General features: G+C 48.6%; 6 protein-coding genes across 6 annotated transcripts; 4 read left to right on the forward strand and 2 right to left on the reverse strand.

The window, feature by feature from the left end:
* Positions 1-1,766: 1,766 nt before the first annotated feature.
* Positions 1,767-10,238, forward strand: N7458_003470 (type I polyketide synthase; the record flags this gene model as incomplete). The annotated part of the gene is made up of 16 exons (XM_056906853.1): positions 1,767-2,372; positions 2,437-2,486; positions 2,566-2,783; positions 2,843-3,073; positions 3,132-3,196; positions 3,256-3,379; positions 3,433-3,539; positions 3,598-4,507; positions 4,575-7,708; positions 7,761-8,012; positions 8,121-8,195; positions 8,248-8,588; positions 8,644-9,121; positions 9,188-9,448; positions 9,519-9,724; positions 9,794-10,238. 16 exons carry the CDS (start codon positions 1,767-1,769, stop codon positions 10,236-10,238), a joined length of 7,503 nt encoding a protein of 2,500 aa, XP_056770960.1.
* Positions 10,239-12,313: 2,075 nt separating this feature from the next.
* Positions 12,314-12,796, reverse strand: N7458_003471 (uncharacterized protein; the record flags this gene model as incomplete). Its single annotated transcript, XM_056906854.1, has 1 exon — positions 12,314-12,796. The coding sequence occupies one exon, from the start codon at positions 12,794-12,796 to the stop codon at positions 12,314-12,316; it is 483 nt and encodes a 160-aa protein (XP_056770961.1).
* A 4,411-nt stretch (positions 12,797-17,207) lies between these two features.
* Positions 17,208-17,933, forward strand: N7458_003472 (uncharacterized protein; the record flags this gene model as incomplete). Its single annotated transcript, XM_056906855.1, has 3 exons — positions 17,208-17,247; positions 17,358-17,440; positions 17,577-17,933. The coding sequence occupies 3 exons, from the start codon at positions 17,208-17,210 to the stop codon at positions 17,931-17,933; spliced, it is 480 nt and encodes a 159-aa protein (XP_056770962.1).
* A 146-nt stretch (positions 17,934-18,079) lies between these two features.
* Positions 18,080-18,880, forward strand: N7458_003473 (phytanoyl-CoA dioxygenase family protein; the record flags this gene model as incomplete). Its single annotated transcript, XM_056906856.1, has 1 exon — positions 18,080-18,880. The coding sequence occupies one exon, from the start codon at positions 18,080-18,082 to the stop codon at positions 18,878-18,880; it is 801 nt and encodes a 266-aa protein (XP_056770963.1).
* Positions 18,881-19,007: 127 nt separating this feature from the next.
* Positions 19,008-20,151, reverse strand: N7458_003474 (SEC14 family lipid-binding protein; the record flags this gene model as incomplete). The annotated part of the gene is made up of 5 exons (XM_056906857.1): positions 19,008-19,229; positions 19,284-19,643; positions 19,710-19,718; positions 19,752-19,833; positions 19,910-20,151. The coding sequence occupies 5 exons, from the start codon at positions 20,149-20,151 to the stop codon at positions 19,008-19,010; spliced, it is 915 nt and encodes a 304-aa protein (XP_056770964.1).
* An 827-nt stretch (positions 20,152-20,978) lies between these two features.
* On the forward strand, positions 20,979-22,524 carry N7458_003475 (MFS transporter; the record flags this gene model as incomplete). Its single annotated transcript, XM_056906858.1, has 3 exons — positions 20,979-21,145; positions 21,193-21,649; positions 21,700-22,524. The coding sequence occupies 3 exons, from the start codon at positions 20,979-20,981 to the stop codon at positions 22,522-22,524; spliced, it is 1,449 nt and encodes a 482-aa protein (XP_056770965.1).
* Between the last annotated feature and the right edge of the window lie 726 nt (positions 22,525-23,250).

Genomic DNA, 23,250 nt, shown 5'->3' on the forward strand with positions numbered 1-23,250 from the left:
TTCTACGGTAGTGAAGATCTCCTACGCGAAACTGGCACTGCAATCTCACTAAACGGCTGGATTTCTGATGAATTAGCCCTATCCTGGCTAGGCTATTTCATTACTGCTACTACCGATCGGGTGAAAAGGGGCGAAAAGCGCTATCTTATATTTGATAGCCATGGCGCGCATCTTACCCTCGAATTCCTATAGAAATGCGAGGATAATGCGATTATCCTATTCGGCTTCCTACCTCATTCAACGTATCTCTGTCAACCACTTGATGGCAAGCCTTTCTTGAATTATAAGTAGCAATTTCGGCTTATGAATAATGAGCTATCCTTCTGGGGTGGCCAGCCGTACGGGAAGGCAGATTTCCTATCTATAATTGGCCCGATTCGATCGAAAACCTTTAGCCAACGAATTATTCGCGATTCTTTTAAAGAGCGTGGAATCTGGCCGGTTGATGGTAGTAAGATTGTTGAAAATCTTACGAATCAACTAGTAATTTCTGATATCTATGCACCTAATCTTCGGTCGCGTACGGCTACACCTACTTCTACACTATCTCCGCCACTAAATCTCTCGTCTTCTAGTATTGAAAATAGCCCTCCAAAATCTATTGAAGCACTAGAGAAGAACCAGGCGAAGATTTACAAACACCTCAATTCTCTTTCAGAGAAGATGCAGCGAGATCTTACCAAAATCTTCGCCCACCAGCGAGAGAAGCTTGAAGAGCTTGCCATGACCCAAGATACAATTCGGCGAATCAGATCTGTACAAGAGCCAGTACGTCGCCAATATACTAAGCGGCAGGTTAAACCGCTTAGTCAAGATGGTATATTGAAGCCTCGCGATGCAAATCGATCAATTCGTGACAGGAAGGCGAAAGAGATGGCTAAGGAGGAGAGGAAGCTGGCTAAGGCGTATGGTTTTAAACCTACAAAAAGGCCTGCTGAGGCTATTCAACGGGCAATTGAGAATGAGGAGAAGGCGAGAGAGCAGGGAGATTTTTTTTTTATTGATAACTAGCTAATTGGTTGATTAATTCGATGATTTCTTGAAAAAGAGACGGTGTTTGGTGACTTCCGGTAAACCGTGGTGCACCCAAAAGCGGAAGCGGTGGGTGTTACCAAAGGGCACGGATAAGGTTTTCTCAATAGTTCTAAGCAAGGACCTTTTTTTTTCCAAACTACTGTACATGCAGGTTAAAGTATAATTGAGGAACGTAGGAACCAGATGCCTACTCGCAAACTCTATGATTATGGACCCGTCATCCATGGATTGTCTATTATGTGCGCCCTACGTTCTTTGTGTGCCTTGCTTTCATTCAATATCTCTTCTGCTTTTCTCATGATGTGTGTAATCTTTTGACTCGAAACTGCGGCAAACACCCTGTTCACCCTTTTTTAGATATATCAGTGCGGCGATCTTTTGTTAAATCTCCGTCAGGTTTTACAAGTCCAAGGGGCTGGAACATACCGCGGCACCTTAATTTTTGATTATACCTATCTCTCTAGTTGGCCAAGAATCCTTCGGATCTACATCAGAATTGACTGCTTTAGAGAGTTTTTTTTTTTTTTTAACATCCTTCACCTTTCAACGACGAACAGCAACCAACACGGTGCCGTTTCTCTTGTCAACCCATACTCCAAATTCGGCAGGTACGAGCGCTACGAACTCGTCCTACAGAGTCCCCTGAGACATTGGTCGCGATTCGGTTGTCAGTATCTCCGTGTTTTCTGGGGAAATCCAACCTCAGAATCTCTTGAGGCCGTGATTCCGACATGACGATCAACGACGGTGTTGCGACGTACAGCTCTAATGACAGCTACGGAGGCATCGTTAATGATGCTATTCCTAATGGTATCAATCAAACAGATGAAGTGAGCCCGGTTGATGGCACAAGCAGTCAAGATATCTCTCCGAAAAAGACCGACAAAATTGCAGCTCCCGAGCCGATTGCCATTGTGGGCATGGCCATGCGCCTTCCAGGAGGCGTTAACAGTGCTACTGATTTCTGGAACTTGTTGATGGATAAGCGCAACGGGTGCATACGTGTCCCAGAAGACCGTTATAATGTGGACGCGTTCTACAGCGAGAGTGGAAAGCCAGGGACAGTTCATACGCAGTATGGAAACTTCTTGCAGGACAACATCAAGCATTTTGACGCATCATTCTTCTCTATGACTCGTTCAGAGACTGAAAAGCTTGATCCACAGGCCAGGCTACTTCTCGAAGTGAGTAGAGAAGTGCTTGAGAACGCTGGAGAGACGCAATGGCGAGGCCAACGCATTGGATGCTATGTCGGTGTTTTCGGAGAGGACTGGCAGGATATCCACCTGAAGGATAGTCAGGATGCGGGGATGTACCGGGTTACAGGATATGGTGATGTATGTCTTCCTCGATGACTATCTTCTTGCTGATGTGCTCAGCTGAGGCAATCATTGTTCACAGTTCCTATTAGCCAATCGCATCTCTTATGAGTACGATATGAAAGGACCCAGGTAAATTCTCTTTTCTCTTCTCCCAAAAAAGTTTTGCGGCGTACAAAGGCATCTTACGCTGAATATCTGGTGAATAAAGCGCAACTATCAAGACGGGCTGTTCCTCGTCGCTCATTTGTCTGCATATGGCATGCAAAGCAATTGCAAACAACGAGTGTGATGGTGCCATCGTTGCTGGTACCAACTTGATCATGTCGCCAACTATAACAATCGCCATGTCCGAGCAAGGTGTGCTGTCACCGGATGCAGCTTGTAAGGCATTTGATGCAAGAGCAAACGGCTATGCCCGAGGAGAAGGTACACCGTTCTAATCCTCACCAGTGTAACTGAAGATCCTCGCTAAGATTCATATGAAGCAATCAACGCGGTTTACATCAAACGGCTCAGTGACGCGATCAGAGATAGGAATCCAATTCAAGCAGTGATTCGAGCTACGGCTAGCAACTGTGATGGCAGAACACCGGGAATCTCGCATCCAAGCTCCGAGAGCCACGAAGTCTTGATGCGGGCTGCTTATACTGCGGCTGGCCTCAATGATTACTCTGATATGGGATTCGTGGAGTGTCATGGGACAGGGACGTCAATTGGTAGGAATTCCCTTGGGCTACTCGCTTGAGTACTGAGCGGAAATAACTTCCTCGATAGGTGACCCCTTGGAAGCGCAAGCTGTAGCCAACGTGTTTGGAGAGCGAGGAGTGTATGTTGGATCGGTAAGGCTCTAACTGGATTTTGCTGTTTGTGGCTCTTCAAAATGGCTGATACTTCACAGTGTAAACCTAATGTCGGCCACTCTGAGGGTGCATCTGGGATTACAGGAGTCATCAAGGGCGTACTTGCTTTGCAGCACAAGACCATTCCCCCGAACATCAATTTCCGAACACCAAATCCTAAGAGTATGTTTGCCTCCGGACCAGCTGTTGGCTCGACTGCTAAAGAAATCATCCAGTCCCGTTCGATAAGCTGAAAGTCCCAACGGACGCTATCCCCTGGCCGAAAAGCTGCGCGGAGAGAGTCTGCGTCAATTCTTTCGGCTTAGGTGGTGCAAATGCGACTGTAAGTCCGGCAAATTCACTGCCAATCAAATCTTAAATCTCTGGCTAACACGAGCAAGGTCATTCTCGATTCCGCTGCATCTCATGGCTTGCAAACACAAACAGTTCTTTCTCGGAAAAAAGAAGAGCTCCTCGTCTTCTCGGCAAATCATACCGACTCACTGGAGCAACTGGTTGCGAACTCGAAGGAATTCCTCGAAACGAATCCAGAGGCAACGGCTGACCTGGCGTACACTCTCGGTGCCCGCCGAGAGCATCTGCCATTTCGCAAATTCTTGATTACCGGCGATAGCATCACCGAGGGACTCACTGGAGTAAAACCAAGCTGCGAACAGACAATCAACTTTGTGTTTACTGGCCAAGGCGCCCAGTGGGTTGGAATGGGCAGGGAGCTACTACGTGCGTATCCCTCCGTCCGAGAGAATATCAGACAACTCGATAGTACCCTCCAGCGACTGCCAGATGGCCCGTCTTGGTTGATTGAAAAGGAGCTTCTCACGACGGAACCTTCCACTGATGACGAGAATTTTGCCAACAAGATGGCCATGCGGTTTGGAAAGGCGGAATTCGCGCAGCCACTTTGTACGGCTGTGCAAATTGTCATCATCAATCTTCTCAAAGCTTGGGGAATTACTCCGAGTGCCGTTGTTGGTCACTCCAGTGGAGAGATTGCGGCTGCGTATGCTGCAAATGCCATCACTCAAGAAGAGGCAATCATTGCTGCATTTTATCGGGGCTTGTGTGTGAAGTTACAGACGAAGCGGGGTGGTATGGCAGCTGTTGGGCTTGGACAAGATGACATCAAACGCTTCTTGATCGACGGCGTGGTTGTGGCCTGCGAGAATAGCCCCAGCAGTGTCACAATATCCGGTGACGTAGAACCAATGGAGAAAGTCCTTGAACAGATCAAACATGAATTGCCCGGAGCTTTTACCAGGGTTTTGAAGGTCGAGATGGCGTATCATTCCCGTGAGTATCGTTCCCTCTGATCTCACCTCATACAGAAAGTTACTCTGCTAACAGCTTTATGACACAGATCACATGGCGGAGGTCGGACGTGAATATCAGGCTGCAATCGAGGATTTGATTGACGCAAAGAAACCCGAGATCGCATTCTTCTCCAGCGTCACTGGAGAGCTGGTTAATGCAAATGGATCATTGGGCCCTGCTTATTGGCGAGCAAATTTGGAGTCAACAGTGCGGTTCTCTAGAGCAGTCATGACTCTGCTGAAGGGTAGCTCAGGAGATCAGATTTTCCTTGAAATCGGTCCACATGCTGCTCTTCAGGGTCCGCTTCGCCAGATCCTCAAATCGTGCAACGCTCGGACTTTGAACTACTATACCGCATTAGTTCGCAACACCAGCGCCACTTTGAGCATTTTGCAATGTGTTGGGCAACTCTATGTCCGAGGATTACCGATTGACTTCAAAAGCATGGCCCCAGGCAGGGTACTCACAGACTTGAGGCCATATCCTTGGCACCACGAACTTGAATACTGGGACGAAAGCCGTATTTCCAAAGATTGGCGTTTTCGCAAGTATTGCCACCATGAAATTCTGGGAAGCCGAATCAGCGATGGCTCTGACCTGGAGCCAACGTGGAGAAACCTGCTCAGAATGGAGGAGTGCTCCTGGATTCGTGACCATCAAGTTTCCTCTGACATCATTTTCCCTGGAGCAGGGTATATTGCCATGGCTGGTGAAGCCATTCGGCAGCTGACTAGCGCTGAAGACTTCACAGTCCGCGAGGTAACCCTTGCTTCGGCTATGGTAATCAGCGAGTCACAAAACACTGAGCTTATAACCTCGCTGAGGCCTCTTCGTCTGACCAACTCCCTCGACTCTGTTTGGTACGAATTCTCTATCACATCCTACAATGGTGCTTCCTGGACCAAGCACTGTTTCGGCCAGGCGCGTCCCGGTCCGGAGCATGACTTGAAACCCCCAGGACATGAAGCGCTGCCCAGAAATGTCTCATCCGCAAAATGGTATCAAACCATGCGAAGCATTGGGCTCCAATACGGGCCCAGATTCCAGGGACTGGATGAGATCTCTACAGGGACGAATCAGATGGTCGCGAATGCTTCATTGTCAAATGAGCTGCACGCCGATGAAGCTTTTTACGCGATGCACCCGTCTACCATTGATATGTGCATTCAGCTTTTCAGCGCCGCTGCTACCTATGGTCAGCCACGCAGGCTTAGATTGCTTTCGGTGCCCAGTGCGATTGAGAGCCTCTATATCGCACGACCTGAGAGCAGGATAAACATAACCGTCGAGGCGTCGACAACTCCTAGGGGCTTAATCACAGGTAATGGAGCTGGAACATCAAACGGAAAGGTCGTATTTGAGATCAGGGGGCTTCAGTTGCATCCACTAGAAGACAGTGACGACCTTCGTGGTTCAGATCCCCATGCGGCATGTCACATTTATTGGAAGCCAGATATTGACTTCCTTAACCCTGTTGACCTCATCCGACCAGCAAATGCGGGAAGTCAACGCCAGTGGTACCTCCCTGTGGAGAAGCTAGCACTCTTGTGCACGATTGAGAGTTACAACGAGCTGAAATCTGTTCAACCATCGGAAAGACATCTCACCAAATACCAGTCCTGGTTGGAGCGAGAATCTATTCGCGCAGCAACAGGTGACAATGTGCTGGTTGAAGAACCGCAGACTCTTGTTGCCCTGAGATCTGATGAGCGACTTGCTGAAATCACACGTCTCACAGAGCAGGTTCTTCAGACACCAACAAGAGTTGCTGCCATCGCAATTCGAAGAATTTTCGATGCTGCGAAGGACATCTTTGAAGGAAAAGTCAATTCCTTGGAATTGTTGCTCGCGGACGATGTCCTCACCCAGTTGTATAACTTGGGAGACCGGTGGCACCACGCGGATTTCTTCAAGTCGCACTGCCATGCAAAACCTTGGCTAAGGATCTTGGAAATAGGCGCTGGCACCGGAGGTACCACAGCCACAATTTTTGACAGCCTTTCATCTCACGGAGAACGGATGTATGGCTTGTATTCGTACACAGACATTTCCGCGGGCTTCTTCATTGAGGCAAAGGATCGCTTTGCCAATTACTCCAACATCGAGTATTCCGTGTTAGATATCACCCAGGACCCAGCAGACCAAGGCTTTGAGGTTGCCTCCTACGACGTTATAATTGCGAATAACGTTCTTCATGCGACACCTAACATTCGTGAGACGCTAACCAATGTGAAGAGACTTCTTCGCTCCGACGGCTTTTTGTTCCTCGATGAATTGTGCTCTACTGCAAACTGGTTGAACTACATCATGGGCACGCTATCTGGATGGTGGCTGGGTGAAGCTGATGGACGTTCCTGGGAGCCGTATGTTAGTCCTGAGAGATGGGCACAAGAGTTGGCAGCTGTGGGATTTAGCGAGCCATCCATTTTCTATGATGATGAGGCTCCATATCAGGCCAACGCTCTCATTGTCTCACGTATCAAGCCGGTTGAGGAGACACAAACTCCAAAACTTATCTCACTACTCTGCGACAACTCCACTCAGCTTCCCCTTGTTGCCGAAATAGAGAACAAACTGACAAGGTCGGGCTACATGGTCGAGCATTCTACACTGAAGGATCCGCCGAAACCAGGGCAGGACATTGTCTCTGTGCTGGACTTGCAGGAACCTTTCCTTGAGAGGATATCTGAGCAGCGTTTCAACGATCTGGTGCAATTTTTCCACGCTTTAGATGCAGAATCCGGTGTCCTATGGCTGACTAGAGCGGTGCAAGTAAACTGCAAGGACCCGAGATGGGCGCAGTCGCTTGGCTTCACGCGCACCATTCGCAACGAACTCGCAGTGGACGTGGCCACCCTGGAGCTTGACACCCTAGAGTGCGAAGCCAGTGGGGCGGTGAAAAACGTGTTGAAGAAGTTCCAGCATCGTACGAAGACTGATGGCTATGACCCCGACTATGAATGGGTTCTCGATAGCGGGAAGATTCACCTTGGGCGGTTCCGCTGGTTCTCCGTCAATGATGGGCTTCGTCGCACCAGATCTGACAGTCATCTCCCCAAAAGACTTGAAATTACCAAGCGAGGCTTCCTTGGAACCCTTAGATGGGTGCAGCATCCCATACAAGCCTTGGTTGATGATCAGGTTGAGGTCGAGGTCCGCGCTGTGGGCATGAATTTCAAGGTATGCTTCTCTCCAGTGCACTATAGGTGAAAATTATCTAATTCCCGTGCAGGATGTACTTATCGCGCAGGGAATCGTCGACGGACACCCGAGCGAGGGCAATGGCCTCGGCTGCGAATGTGCTGGTGTCATTCGCCAAGTTGGGCCCAAAGTGCAGAACCTTACGGTAGGAGACAGAGTCGTGGTATTTGCCGGTGGATCTTATTCGACCTCACTGGTTACAAAATCGTCACTCTGCGCCAGAATCCCTCCCGAATTATCATTCGAGGAAGCTGCCACAATGCCCTGTGTCTACAGCACGGTGGTTCGTTCCATAATCCACCTTGGCAGGCTGCGTAAGGGACAGGCAAGCTTCTCCTTTCTTCTGTTCCGATACGGTCATTCAGCGAGAAACTGACAATATTTCATTCAGAATGTCTTAATCCACTCCGCGTGCGGCGGCATTGGTAGTGCTGCTATTCAAATCTGCCAGATGATAGGTGCAACAGTGAGCTACTTCAGATCCACCTCGTTTGCCAACATCAACTGACATGCCTCAGATTTACGCAACGGTGGGAACCGAAGAAAAGACGCAATACCTTGTGGATACATACGGCATCCCTCAAAGTCACATATTCAACTCTCGTAATGCGACCTTTCTTCCCAACGTTCTTCAAGCCACCAACGGACGCGGCGTTGACCTTGTGATCAACTCGCTTTCGGGCGAACTACTACACGCATCTTGGAAGTGCGTTGCAGCATACGGATCAATGGTGGAGATTGGCAAGCGTGATTTCATCGGCCGTGGCAGGCTGAACATGGACAGCTTCGAAGCAAACCGAGCCTTCTTCGGCGTTGACTTTGCCCAGATCTGTGCCGAGAGACCCGATATTGCCGAAGAGTGAGTGACTTACAAGCTCGTCAAACTCGCTGCATTCTAACTGACAGCACTGCAGCATCTTGGGAGAATGTGTTCAATACTACATCGCCGGATCCATTCGCCCTATCACCCCAGTGACGTACTTTCCTGCTGACAGAATCCAAGAGGCGTTCCGCTTCATGCAGAAAGGGTCTCACATTGGCAAGATTGTCATTACTATGCCCGAGGACTCAAATTCTTTGTCCACATTAGGGAGGCAGGAAAAACTGGCTTTGCGACCAGATGCTTCTTACCTACTCGTTGGCGGCCTGGGTGGTCTCGGTCGTGCCGTATCCACCTGGCTAGTTGAGAACGGTGCCAAGAACCTGGTCTATTTGTCGCGCTCTGCTGGTCAATCCATTCAAGACAGGCAGTTCTTTCTGGAGCTTCAAGACCAGGGCTGCTCTGTTCAGGCATTCCCGGGTGATGTCTCCGTTCTTGGTGACGTCGAGCGCACGATTCAGGGTGCGCGATTGCCAGTCGCAGGGATTCTTCAGATGTCGATGGTGTTGAAGGTAAGAGATAACCTAACCTTGCATACTCCCAGCGCCGTGGAAGGAGACTAAGTACGTGACGCCCAGGACAAAAAACTGGACCAGATGTGCCTCAGTGACTGGGGGGCCGCCATCAAGCTTAAAGTCGACGGAACCTGGAATCTTCACGAAGCGACCAAGTCGAGTCCATTGGACTTCATGGTACTGTTCAGTTCATTCTCTGGTATAATGGGCCAACGTGGGCAAGCCAATTACGCTTCAGCAAACACTTTCCTAGATGCTTTCGTGCAATATCGCCATGCTAATGGCTTGCCAGCATCGGTCCTGGACATTGGTCCAATCGAAGATGTGAGCACTTCGTTGTATATAAGTCTTCTTAGTTCCCAACCTTCCGCTAATGAAAGATATCCTACTCTAGATTGGCTATGTCAGTGCAAATAAAAAGGTCCTCGATCAGTTCAAGGCCACAAATATCCATGTTCTGCGAGAAATCGATCTCCTTGAATCTCTGCACCTAGCCATTCTCTCGTCCTCACCAGTCTCCTGTGAGGATGGCTTCGTCAATAAAAGCCAAATCGCCATCGGCCTTCGAATGACTGTACCATCACAAGCGCCAAACAACCGGTAAGCACCTCTTCAGTCCGAGATACACACTACTCCTCACCTTCAAGCTAATCATGAGCCGCGAAAAAGATGCATTTGGAAACGTGATCGACGTACAGCAATCTACCGCAACATCGAACAGGTCGAAGAATCGACAGACTCCGGCTCAGCAGATGGAGGACTGCGTCAATTCCTCGCCGACGCGGCAGCCAATCCGGCCATCCTCAACGAACCCAACAGTGCCCTGTTTCTCACGAAAGAACTGGGGAAGACGCTGTACGGATTTCTGCAGATCTCAGAGGAGGAAATCGACGTCTCCCGGTCCATCTCCAGCATGGGTGTGGACTCGCTTGTGGCCATCGAGCTACGTAACTGGTGCCGACACAAAATGGGACTGGAGATTACGGTGCTGGAGATTCTCGACTTGCCGAATCTAGGGGCCTTCGGGCGTTCTGCTGCGCAGCGTCTCTACTCGAAGTACGGAGGCGGCGAAGGGCATGTCCGTGATTCATTCCTGACTATGAAAGCACCATGAAGCCCTCAGCTCGGTGTTGTCCGGGCAAATCTTGGAACTGTAGCTAGCCATCATGACAATTTCCTGCGCTTTGTCTATCGTGAATATGGATATCAATCTATTTCCCGACTCATCCCTACTATGTAATGTCATGTCATCCATGGATGTGGGTTCGTGAATTGGTTGCCATACTACCTACGATGTGTGTTTTATTAGTATATATTTCACCTTTCAAAGTAGTTTAGCACATACGACCATAGGGTGTGGAGAACAGGGCTTCCCGTCCGCTCAGCCGTACTTAAGCCACACGCCGGCCAGTTAGTAGTATGGTGGGTGACCACATGCGAATCCTGGCTGTTGTATGTTTTTCCTTGCTTTTTTGCAAGGCAAAAAATAAAGAGCATTGCTACTTTGAGCGTAGGGCTGGTGTGGCTTCGTCTTCTTGGTGAATGCCCCTCGTGATCAGAAGGCCACGGTTTTCAACGTCATTTTTTTCCACGTATTTTTGCATGCATCCATACTTGTCCAATCATCACACCCTACGCCATACTTTGCTTCACAACTCGGTATGCATATAATTGGCTGAGCCTAGGACATACGTGTGTACCTTTCCGGTGCCTTATCAAAACTACATGTTCGACTTCTATGTTACCACTTAATGTACGATTCACTTTTCGCGCTTGTTTCGTTTCAGGGCTATAGCGTGCGACAGCGCGCGTCACCAGTGTTAATGGTGCTTCCCGGGAAAGCTGCTTCGGAGGAGGGGCATGGAGGTGTTAGGTGTATTGAATTTACACGTGAATACATGCGTGAAATTACTATAAAACTTACGTACGAAGAAATACAGACGCAACTTCTGGAAGAACTCCCAATATAGACTAGTGTGTCTTGGCGTAAGGGACGGGAAAGTTAATCGAAGAGTGAAGTCGTTGCACCGGTTTCGGGACGTACTGTATATGAAACTGACCTCATGATCGGGAACTGCTAGAACGATTGCAAGATATCTTATCCACCTCTCCCTTGTCACACCGCGCATTAAGTCTTCGAATACGCCCTTTAATGATCGCATGTTTCCACTAATAAGAGACCAAGCCTAATAAGGAAACTATTCTAATTCCAATTGTACTACGTAAATAGCCGAATCTCCCTCTAATAATGTAGCTTAATCACCTGTATTATATCCGCCGGGGATACTTACGTTTACCTATTCATCTTCTCCTACTTTTACCCTTGTCCCTACTGGTTACCGTCCTATTAATTTAGCAGTTGATTTGGGAGTTGACCCTGCATCTCCGCTAGTGACGAATTTTGCTACAAACCCACTACCTCGAATAGCCAGGAAGGCCAGATTTAACCTACGCGGATATGCCCATATAGCGAATAAGCAGTGTAGTAGGAGAGAGGTACGTAGTAGTAGAAATGAAATCATGCAATCGTCAAAGGGGGTAGGCGGGTATAAGATGATAGTAATACAATTACGACGCTTAACTAATTTATGGGGCGGGTGGTATTTAGAAATTGGGGTCTCGTTTTAGCAATTCCCGAACTGGTCCCCATAGATTTTGTCATCTGCGGCGCGTCTCATTCGTTGCCAGTATCGAATCTAATCTGGCTCATCCCGCAAGCTAACATGGACTTTTCAAGGATCTTGATTACTTTTTAGGATGAGCCCATATCACATCGATGATGAATCTCAATCTATCGAACATGAAACGTGGAACACAACTCGGATTACGTGCCAGCCCCTACGCCGCACGGTCTGCCCTGAATCCATCCCCGTCCAGTGTAGGTGACCTCCTGTATGTGTCCATCCCTGTACACGGCAATATAGTATTCCAGTATACACGATTAGGACTAGTGGCTTTCAATTATTGAGAGCCACCGTTTCAATTCGCGAGCTCAACTATTTCCTGCCGAAAATTCCTCATCCATCACCCCACGCGTTCTCCAAGATTATCCAAGAGATTTCAAACGACGAGCAAGCTTATTGGCCTTGTTCATGTACTCTCTGGAGTTAAGTGTATCTTCATGATCATTGCCTAGCACCATCCATTGCCCATGCTTCAATCGGCATGGCTCTGACATATACAGTCCCATTATTTTTTCAAGTTTTCGTACCTTGCGAGGAGGGTGGTCCCATTTTCATCCTCGAAGTTCACTCCGCTGATAGTGTAATCGTAGATGCCATAGAAACTTTTGACCGTGATGACGATAGAGTCTGTGGTGTCATGAGGGTATATTTGAACACGCATTGGAAAGCGTGCTCGGGCCTTTACTTTCTCATCCAGGAGAAGCTCAAATGTGATGTTCTTGGGCATGCCTAGCACCCTCTTTTGCCCCTGAAGAGCTTGTGGGAACATATTCTCTGCCTCTTTGTCCAGTTTCTGGCGATAAATAGAGTGATCGGCCTGATACTGGATTTTGAGCTCTGTGGGGTTAAGCTCAAGTCTTCTGGCTTGATCCTGCATAACATGTGGTACTGTATTCTCTAGAGATGAAGATACCTCCTTTCCCGACGCCACAATGGCCTTTCCTTGGGCAGCGTATACCGGATCCGATGAGGCAGATGAGCTAGCCATGTCATGAATGATATTCTCAGGGCTTCCTAAGAAAGGTTTTGTAGTCCATGACGCAAACTCTTCAGTTAAAATTGCAACTGGAGAGGGGATCCGTGGCTCGACTTGAATAATTTTCGTGGATTCGGGGTCTGGGGTATCAGCGATTGTATCCACACGTTCGACATAGCAGATGCAGCCGTCATTCGTTCATTGGGATAAGGACACATAAGTGAAAGCACAAAGCCGACACCAAGTTAACTAATACTAGCATCGGTAAGGTTAGTGACTGAGAAGTGTTGCTTGGTTTGTAGCTTGTAATCTGGAGGATTTCAACCACCCGTGACTCGGTTGGTGAAGATAGCGATTGTTTACCACCACCAGAGAAGTGCATAGCCAGCCTGTATTCTTTTCCAAGATTCGTCCAGATCGATGGACCCCATTCTGGAGGCCCAGGTCATGTAGTGATCCACGGTTGCTAGAGCCATCGCTGTGTGCCCAGAATCGGAATTGTCGATTGATACATGCAAAGCAAAGTAGTATCCTGATATTCTGACCTGAGGCAATTCCTTCGATGCTTTCAATGTCCCCAAAGTGATCAACTCGTAATGTAAATTGAACCCGAGCATTTCAGGGAGGAATTCGTTAGGGGACAACGAGATCAGCAATTGCGCCGTGGCTGATTTCCAAATTTCCACATTGTGAATACCGTTTTTTTGATCAATGAATTCGGCTGTATGGCTGGTCGGGAGTTTAAGTCCAATGCTTTCGAGAAGTGTTCGATACAGATAGACATGATTCCTTCCAGCTCGCCATCTCCTAACTCCTCTGACAGAACCTGCCAAGCGTTTTTCGTTACCTCGCGAAGCGCGAATGGAGTGCTGATGTTGTGGACAATAACCTAACCACGCCCCATCGACGTACTTGAGAGGAGCGATTTGCTTCAGCCATTCCCTCGCTGTCTCTTGATCCTGAAACAGCTCTGTGGGTTACCCTGAGGCTCGTCGTTGATTATCCTCCTCCCATTGGCCGTATACTTCCTCTTGATATTCGAACATAAATGCTTCCAAAGTGGCGCGGTCATATTTTTCTAAGTCAAGAATACTCCGTTTTCCCTGCTGGCCTCGCTCAAAAGTAAACCTTCATACAACAATGACACCAAAATTTCGTAGGCAACTGGCAAAACATCGGGGAATATTTCAAGATTGTGCAGTTTGTGGTATAAATCCACGTAAGTCTGACCAAGTTGCTGAGTCGTGGGAGAGGATGCTCCCGAAGCTAGGCTGGGTGTAGCGGTATTGTTGAAGGTTGAATTGTGTGACTTTTCCTTCTTTTTAGTAATTTCCGAGTTCCCCTGTTTGGGTATGGCCAAGATATACCAAAGACATAGCACTAAGGCCAGAATGACGAGAAGTGCGATCATGGAGCGCTATGGTCTGATCGTTGTGCGTGGTGTAATAATTGGCACGAAGATGTGATTGCAACTTTCAGTGATCCGCGGGAACGTGATGCCTCTCCATTGTCAGAAATTATAATATATCTATCCCTCCATCTTATATTATCAGGGGTTCTCCACAGTAAGCGTAACACTGATCTTGTTGTCGTGTATAATATGTTTCTCTACACAGCGTGGTTGGCTAGAGACTGTAGGCCCTAACTAACCGTGTTGAGATAGCAACTTAGTAAGACACTGTTTTATTGGCGCTAGAAAGGCGGAGCCGTGTCAGCCGTAGACCTGGGGGTTTCCGTCTGGGCTGACCGAAATAGAAGCCGATTCCCTCATTATAGGACGCGCACCGGAATTTATTTGCATGAGGGAGTCAAAAAATTAACGAGAAAAAAAAAATGAATTCCAAGTAAATTTAAATTGCATCAAATTCTATGGTGCCAAACCTCCGATTCCGAGTATACCTACAACATCAAGTTCATTCATGCCATTTATGAAAACTCCTCGCCCTTCCAATGATGGCGTCGACGTCGAAACTAGCAGCGCAGCGCGGGATATAAGCGAGGCAGTTATTTACCCTGGTTTATCGAGAACACGAAGTGTGCTTCTGATTTCTACTGTGGCCAGCGCAGGATTTCTTACTGTTTGTCAAGAAGATTCATCTTCCGCCATGATTAAGTTGCTGATGTACATTCAAAGGTCCTTTGTGTCCAATCCGTGGTTATCATCCTTCCATCAATAAGCGAGGCTTTGAACATCCCATCTAGCCGTCAGGGCATCATCGTTTCCACGTATAACATTTCCCTCGCCTGTCTGATGCTTTTCTGGGGCCGAGCGGCGGATGTCTATGGCCATCGCCCGGTATATCTTTTTGGATTTCTTTTGTTTACGGTCTCAACCCTCTGTCTCCCATTTTGTAGCAGTGATATCCCGTTCTATCTTCTTCGTCTCATACAAGGAGTTGGTGGCGCTGCTATCATCCCAGCGGGACTGGGTATCGTAGGTACTACATATCCACCAGGTGCGACCCGAAAGAGAGCCTACGCCGTCATTATTGGATTTGCATCTCTCGGTTCTGTGATGGGGAGTCTACTGGGCGGCATAATTGGGGGCTGTCTGGGATGGAAATGGGTATTCTGGATTCCCGCTTTACTATCGGCACTGGCAACATGTGTGGCTGCATTGTCAACGTCTTCTTTCCCTCTATGGAAAAGCCATACTAATAGTAACAGCGTCGACTGGCTCGGGGCAGTACTGATCTCTACAGGCCTTCTTCTCTTGCTGATTGCCATTTCCGAAGGCCCTGAGGTTGGTTGGAAAACCTCTTGGGTCATAGTGCTCTTAGTGCTTTCTGCAGTCTTTATTGCTTCCTTCATAGTCTGGCAAAGTCACCTGGAGAAAGGATGTAGCCAAGTGCCACTTCTCAGGGTTTCCATGTTCCAGCGTGGGCAATTTTCGGCCCTATTCTTACTCGTCGGATGCTTCTATGGATCATTCAACGGTTTTCTCGTATTTGCAACGGACTTGTGGGTTTCTTTCCAGCTCAAGTCTATCCGTTGGCATCAAAATTAACGTTTATATTTCAGCTATCAGGACTACCTTAAGCTGAGTGAATTACATACCGCATACCGTTTCGTTCCAGCCGGCGTCTCAGGTCGTGAGTTACCATGCTCATATTCGCCTATCTGTACCGTGTGTGCTTCACTGGTTTCTAACTTATTGTTCAATTCAATCATGCAGTTCTAGTTTCCCTCGTGATCTCCCCAGTACTGAAGCGTATACGGGGATTCTACGTCCTTCTTTTCGGACTGACGTGCGGAACAATTTCTCCGTTCCTGTTCGCGATTCCCTTCATCCCCCCTGAGACAACATATTGGGCTTTTGGCTTTCCAGCCATGGTACTGTGTTGTAGTGTTGAGATTGTCTGGCCAGTGATCGGCCTGCTGGTAGCTGAGGCACTGCCTCCAGAGGATCAGGCACTTGGTGGTGGATTATTACAAACAGCAAATAATCTCGGGCGAGCTTTGGGGCTGGCGATTGCAACAGTCGTCCAAACGGCAACCGCAAAGGGCGAAGCCTTGCGAGGACTCAGAGCTGCGCAATGGATGAATGTTGGAATGGTTGGGATTTCCTTTGCGATAGGGCTGGTATATTTCAGGAAACTAGGGAAACGATAGAAACTTACATATAAATGCTTTCACTGTGCTAAAGGGTGTGTGTGTGTGTGTGCGTGTGTGTGTGTGTGCAGCTAAGGTGTGCCGAGGCATCTCTTCACTGCTTGAACAGACAAAAGACCATGATTTTCCTTATCAGAGAACCATAGCCTTTGGCGTGTTGAGCAATACATAGGCGCTAAGACGGCGCGTAGTTCAGACTCCACGAGACGTTAATAGTATTCGACTGTAGCGCCGAAAGTAGATATGTAGAGAGCAACACCGGAAAACGGCTTCTGTGCTTAACTGGAGAGATTTAACTAGAACTGCAACACGACATACATTTCTTGCCCTGTAAACGGGAAGCATCTAATAAATCCTGCGATTGGTGCTCGGTAGATAGGACACTTCTCCGTTGTTCTAAGACTTCCTGCGTATAACCTACAGACTATATGCCCGTATAGAATAAATACCTAGGGATCCGGCTATATATAGTAGATCTTGTACTCTAAAATACGCTTTTCTCTTTGTTAGGAAAGTTCCTCTTCCGTCTTTTAGCGCCTCTTCCTCCCCTAGCGAAGTTTATCTCGAAGTATACGATTTTTCTCTTATGGCCGTTATATTTTATAGTAAACTATCTTTGGGAGCTCCTTAAAGGCGTTATCCTAGGTTTGAAACAATAAAGGATTTACTCCGAAGTATTAAATATTGCGTAAGTAGTTCTCAAAGGGCTTTTAGAGTGGTCAGATTCAAGTCCTTCTATTCTATCCACAAGAGTAGCAACTTTCTCAGATTGACCGGTACCGATCCCTTTGACTAATCTCAACCCCCTACGATGGATCTTCCGAAAACATTTTCGATGCGAGTACCAAGGGGTAAGACTGTTTTAGTACCTTCAGTGGGGTTTGGTACCTGGGCAGCAGGTAGGACTAATAGATTCAAAAAATGTTTCTTTGGTGAAATGATGCCGAACTGGATTTCACAGACGACCCCAGCTGGTGCACTCAAGCTGTCGTGAATGCTCTCCAGGCTGGCTATCGCCATTTGGACTGCGCTTGGGAATACGGAGTAAGAACACTAATTATCCCTGCACTGGCCTGGCCAGCTTGCTAATCAAAATCCACAGGTTGATTCCGAAGTAGGGAAAGGAATTCGGTTATCAGGCGTACCCAGAGAGGATATATTCATTATCACCAAGTTCTAGCCGCATTTTGCTGCACCCGAAAACGTGTGTTTTTGCCTAGATCAAGTTCTCAACAGCATGGGCCTCGATTATGTTGATCTCCTCCTTATTCATTTCCCTGAGGCCCTGAAGCCGCAAGGAGATCTCTCCCAGGCGAAAAACTTCGTTGGTGCAACAGCCGCCGATCAGAAAGCAGCAGTTGATACCGACGGTAATTATATCCCAGACGTCTTACATGGCCCAACGGCCATGGTAAAATTAAATGGCGGCGAGGGGAGCTTTATGCAACTGCGGGGGCCGTGGTGCGGTCCTAGATACTATCAAAAAAGCCTAAAGACCGGACTCCAAGGAATCGCTGCTTTCTCGGGGACTCGGTGATATTGACACCGAACCCTATGCTACCCCGCTCTAGTAGCTGGAGCTCCGTTTTCTATAAAGATACAACCATCTGCTTTAGAAAAAGAAACCGAATTATATGTGGAAAATGGTCATCTGTCTTCGCGAAGTCAGATACAATGGTCACAATGCCCGATGCCAACCTCAAGCTTGACTATGAAGAGAATGGCGTGGTCAAGATTCCTGGGGTTCTGGAGATTGCCGAGATCGACGCGATTCGTGAGGCATTTATGGCCCAGGTCGAGGTGGACAGTGCAAGTCTCGCTCACAACGATCATGTCCCAGCGGATGACATCCTAGCGCGCTATCCCCGCTTTGTCCACCCACATCGTCATCCCGAGTTGGAGGTAGGGCGGTTGGCTCGCAAGTACATGTTGGATCGTCGCATCCTCGACCCGGTCGAGGCGACGATTGGCCCAGTCAATGGCGCGCAATCCATGTTTTACTTCAAACCGCCGAAAGCTCGCGGCCAGGCACTGCACCAGGACAATCTATTCCTGCAGTCACATCCTGACACGTGCATAGCAGTGTGGATCGCAATAGATCCAGTTGACGAGGTTAACGGTGGGCTGCAGATGGTGCCTGGTTCCCATAAATACGAGCTAGTCTGCCCCGGCGATGCAAATTCAGAAACCTCGTTCAGCCGTCAGGCGATTCACCTACCCGATGGAATGACGGCCGAGCAGACGGTGATGGCTCCTGGGGACGCTCTATTGTTCCATGGCAGCATGGTGCATGGATCAGGACCAAATCGGTCAGCCGACCGGTTCCGTCGGTCGCTCATTTTCCACTATGTGCCGCAGTCCAGTACCAAGATAGCGAAATTCTACCTCCCATTAACTAGCCCCACTGGGGAGGAGATTCTCGTGTCCGAGTCTCGTGAGGGCGGTGTGTGCGGCGACGCCTGGGTACCGTCTAGTCCACATTGAGATTCTCTTAAAGGGCATGAGTTGCCCACTTTTCTTTGCGTTTGGTATCTAGTGTAGAGTACAAGGGGGGCTGATGAATGCGGAGCCCGTTCCCAGCGAGTGTCAATAGCTAATAGAATGATGCGATCTATAAACATTTTGCACTGGGTTGGGTGTCCTCCTCGGCCTCGGTCTTCTTCTCAAAGCCAGCGTCCTCGTCCTGTCCAACATACTTGTGCACCTTGGGTTCGGCCCACGTAGGCATGTGAGCCCACTCAGGCTCCTGCCACGGGCCTATTTCAGAGAATTCGCAGCCCCCCTCGCACTGGAAGGTGCCACCGAACTCGACGGGCAGGTTCTCAGGAAGCACCTAGCCCAGCAATTCCTGTTGATAGTTACTGCCGAGGATGTAAATCTTGTTAACAGTGACGGGATCGAGGAAGCTCTTGACGACGTTGAATACACTGCTGAAGCCCCAGGGAGCATTGATGAGGTACAGTTTGCCTAGAGGCTCGGGATAGTAGTTCTGCAAGATTTCCGAAGCCTGGCGCAGGTAACCGTACACGGAGGGGATGCTGGTGACGCCCACGCCCCTTAGGTCCATAATTGTGCAGCAAGTCTCTAGCAGCTGGCCTGCCTTCCAGGAGCATGCGGGAAACCGGCCGTCATACAGCTTCTCGTATTCCGTGACAAGATTCTGCAACATGCGCTCGCTGGTGGTGATCTTGTACATGGCATTGAGGTCAATTTTGCCCAGTTTCTCGATGTAGACGGGACGGCCATCCTGGCAAAAGTAGGGGGATTAGTTTCTCTCTGCGGATTCATGTGGTGAGAGATTACAGCAACTTACCTTATCCGTCTAGTGGTAGTACTGCGGGTAATATTTAAAAACCTCCGGCTTCTCGTGGTAGTCGAAGGTGCGAGGAAGATCGTCTGTGCCAAATTTCTTTCTCCACTTCTCACAATCAACAAACCTAGACAGCCACGTTAGATCAGAAGGGCCAAGCCTCCAAAGTAGCCTTCAACAACTGTCGGAATTAGGAACCATACATAGCCTTGGAAGCCTCGACATCAAACTTGCGGGCGCGGAGGAAGCGCAGTATAGTCAAGGTATCCAGACGTTCTGTGTATCCATCCTGCACTAGCATTGTGCGCAGCCGGTGGACTTTTGCATCCTGTTCCGGCGTGGTGTGGCCCAGATGGCCGGTCTGAGGCTCCAGTGCGGTGGTAGGGAAGTCGTACTGGTCGTATCTGGGGTCGATAGGCAATGACTTCTCAGCAGTGGCTGCCATTGTGATAAGTGGGCGTGGAAGTTGGCGTGAGGGGCTACCCGAGTATTAAAACGGGACTGGTATTGGCTGCGTTGGTAAACCACAGCACGGAGACTTGTAAGTTACGAAGTGTCGGAACAATAAATGACCATATAGACTACGAATGTAGCCCATGGAGCATTTTTTGGTCTAGCGGTAACATGCCCTATATTTGTGTGACAGTTATGAGCCCGACTGTCGTTTCGCGCTATGCTTGCAGAGGAGTTCACAGGTTCGAACCCAGCCACGGTCAGGGGTATTGCAAGAGAGCTAAGCCACGTTATGATGTATCCGCGATGAGAACCATAGACGATTGGTCTTATTGAATCCACCCTTAAAGGCTCCCTCAAAGGCGGTGTGATGTGGCACTTTCAAGTTATGCAAAACGAAATCTGGTGGGGAATTGCATTACCGAGTGAAGTCTTCCCGCGCGAAAAATCTGCCTCCATCTGCTTTCGTACTTGAACTACGGAGTAGTTTGCAGATGAAGGCTAATTCAATCGATCTAATTTGAAAGAACTCCATCGAATACAAGTCTAATAGATATCACGCATATTCGAAGGTACGATAAAGGCACCAACACCTAAATACATAAAAGGGATGAACGACTAGCCGGGATACAAAATTCGGGTCTCGGCAGTAGTGGATTCCGGAGTTAGGTGGAGATTAGGGGAATTCACCTGGGGAATAAGATGAATTAAGCATAAAGAATTGTGCGTGCCGATACCCGGTACCTCTTTATGTATATATGGCTTAGTCGCAATGCCACGTTTTTCGCATCCCCCAACGTGAATTTTTGAAGAATCAACATGGCGGACATCGAAAAAGGGGTCATCCCTAAAGATGCTCAAGAAGCGCCCAAGGACCCCAATCTCGTTGATTTCGACGGCCCTGATGATCCCGAGAATCCGTTCAACTGGCCCAAATGGAAAATGGGACGTCAGCTGATTCTGATGGCCTTTAACACATTTATTACGTGAGTTAATGTAAGTTTCCAGGTCTAAGCAACGCTAACCGACATAGTCCACTGGCCTCGTCAATGTTTGCCCCTGGAGTCAGCGAAGTCATGAAGGAATTCAATGTTACAAGTAGCATGATAGGCTCTTTCGTCGTCTCTGTCTACATTCTGGGCTACTGCTTCGGTCCCTTTTTGATCGCCCCACTATCTGAGATCTACGGCCGTGTGCCGCTATACCACGCCTGCAACCTGCTCTTCCTCATCTTCACTATCGCCTGCGCTGTCGCCCAAACCATGCCGCAGTTAATTGTCTTCCGCTTGCTGGCCGGTATGGCAGGTGTCTGTCCCCTGACAATTGGATCCGGCACCGTCGCGGATATGGTTCCCAAGGAGAAACGAGCTGGTATCATGGCCATCTGGGCGATGGGACCCATTCTTGGACCCGTCGTTGGTCCAGTCGCAGGTGGCTTTTTGGCGGAAGCGGAGGGTTGGCGCTGGGTGTTCTGGGTGATTGCCATTGCCGTACGCACCCCGTTCTATTTTTGGAGAGATCGAAGCTAAACAAGACATAGACTGGTGTCATGATGATCTTCACTATTATCTGGTATTGCGAATCCTACGCTCCTATCGTGCTCCAACGCAAAGCCGCCCGTCTGCGCAAGGAAACTGGAAACCCCGACCTTCGCTCGATCCGCGACACGAGCAAACCCAGCCCGCGACTATTCCTGTCCGCGTTGGCCCGTCCGTTGAAGCTGCTCTTCACTTCCCCGATCGTCTTCATGATGGCATTGTACGCCGCTGTCACCTACGGCTATATGTATCTTATGTTCACCACCATCACCTCCATCTTCGAGAACAACTATGGCTTCGGTCCCGGTATCGCTGGTCTCGCATACCTGGGTTTCGGTGTCGGCTGTATGATCGGACTGACCATCACCGGCAGGGTGGCTAACCGTATCGCCAAAAGTCATATTAAAAAGGGCTGCTTCGCGCCGGAGTCTCGTCTACTACCTATGATGGTGGGCTGCTGGTTCATGCCCGTTGGTTTATTCTGGTATGGCTGGTCGGCCCAGGAGCATACCCACTGGATTGTGCCTATTATCGGCACTGGAGTGTTCGCCGCTGGCTTGATGAGCGTGTTCTCGTCTGCTAGCACTTATCTGGTTGACTCATACTTGCGCTACGCGGCGTCGGTCACGGCGGCGAACACGGCGCTGCGTTCACTCGTCGGAGCTCTGCTGCCATTGGCTGGGCCATCGATGTATGCTGCTCTGGGACTGGGATGGGGAAACTCGCTACTGGCGTTTATTGCGCTAGCGATGTGTGCAGTGCCGTTCGTGTTCTGGAAGTTCGGAAAACGGATTCGTACCAGCCCACGATACCAGGTGAATCTGTAGGGATGGAAAACAAAAAAAGGCGTTTGGGTTTGCAATTAAATTTGAATAGCGGCATTGGGTTTGGAATACATGCATATAAAATATAGAATAGAGTAATGTTTCTGGCAATAATTCATGAAGAGTTTCATGACGATCACAATCCCTGCCTAAGGCTTCCGAATGCAAGCTACAGTCGTCTTGGTGACCCATGATGACCCTTGAGGGCAAAGCTTTTGAAAGATGTGAACCGCCCCTGGATCTGAGGGATTATTGAATACTCTTTTAAAATGCTCAAAAGAGCCTGATAATAACTCTGGAATAATAAACCTCGATAAATTTGAAGATCGGTTACGAACAGTGTATAGTAGAGATACAGGTTCGGGAGTAATGATCCACCTAGGCATGGAAGTTGTTGGACTTCCATGTTTGGTCCTTCCAAACTTCTATCTTTGAGATTAAATCTTGAAGATTGCTTTCACTCACAACTATATATCATCTTCACTACCTAAACTAGCCACTTCTTCACAGCTCTAGGTATATTCTCAATACTGCTCTTTTCAAATAGAGCTGCTGAGACTAATGACCCGGAGATCAATATCATGTAGAATTTTGCCATGTCTAAAATGCCCAACGTCTTTATTATACAAGGAACTTAGATGGGAGAAACTGACTCGGCATTTTCTTCAAACTTCTCTTCCATCAAGGCTTGGAATCATAAACAGAGGGGTTGCCCTAGGCTTACGGAGG

Source organism: Penicillium daleae (genome assembly GCF_028827525.1).
Source record: "Penicillium daleae strain IBT 16125 chromosome Unknown utg000002l_segment0_segment0, whole genome shotgun sequence".
In the NCBI taxonomy this organism is placed as follows: Eukaryota; Fungi; Ascomycota; class Eurotiomycetes; order Eurotiales; family Aspergillaceae; genus Penicillium; species Penicillium daleae.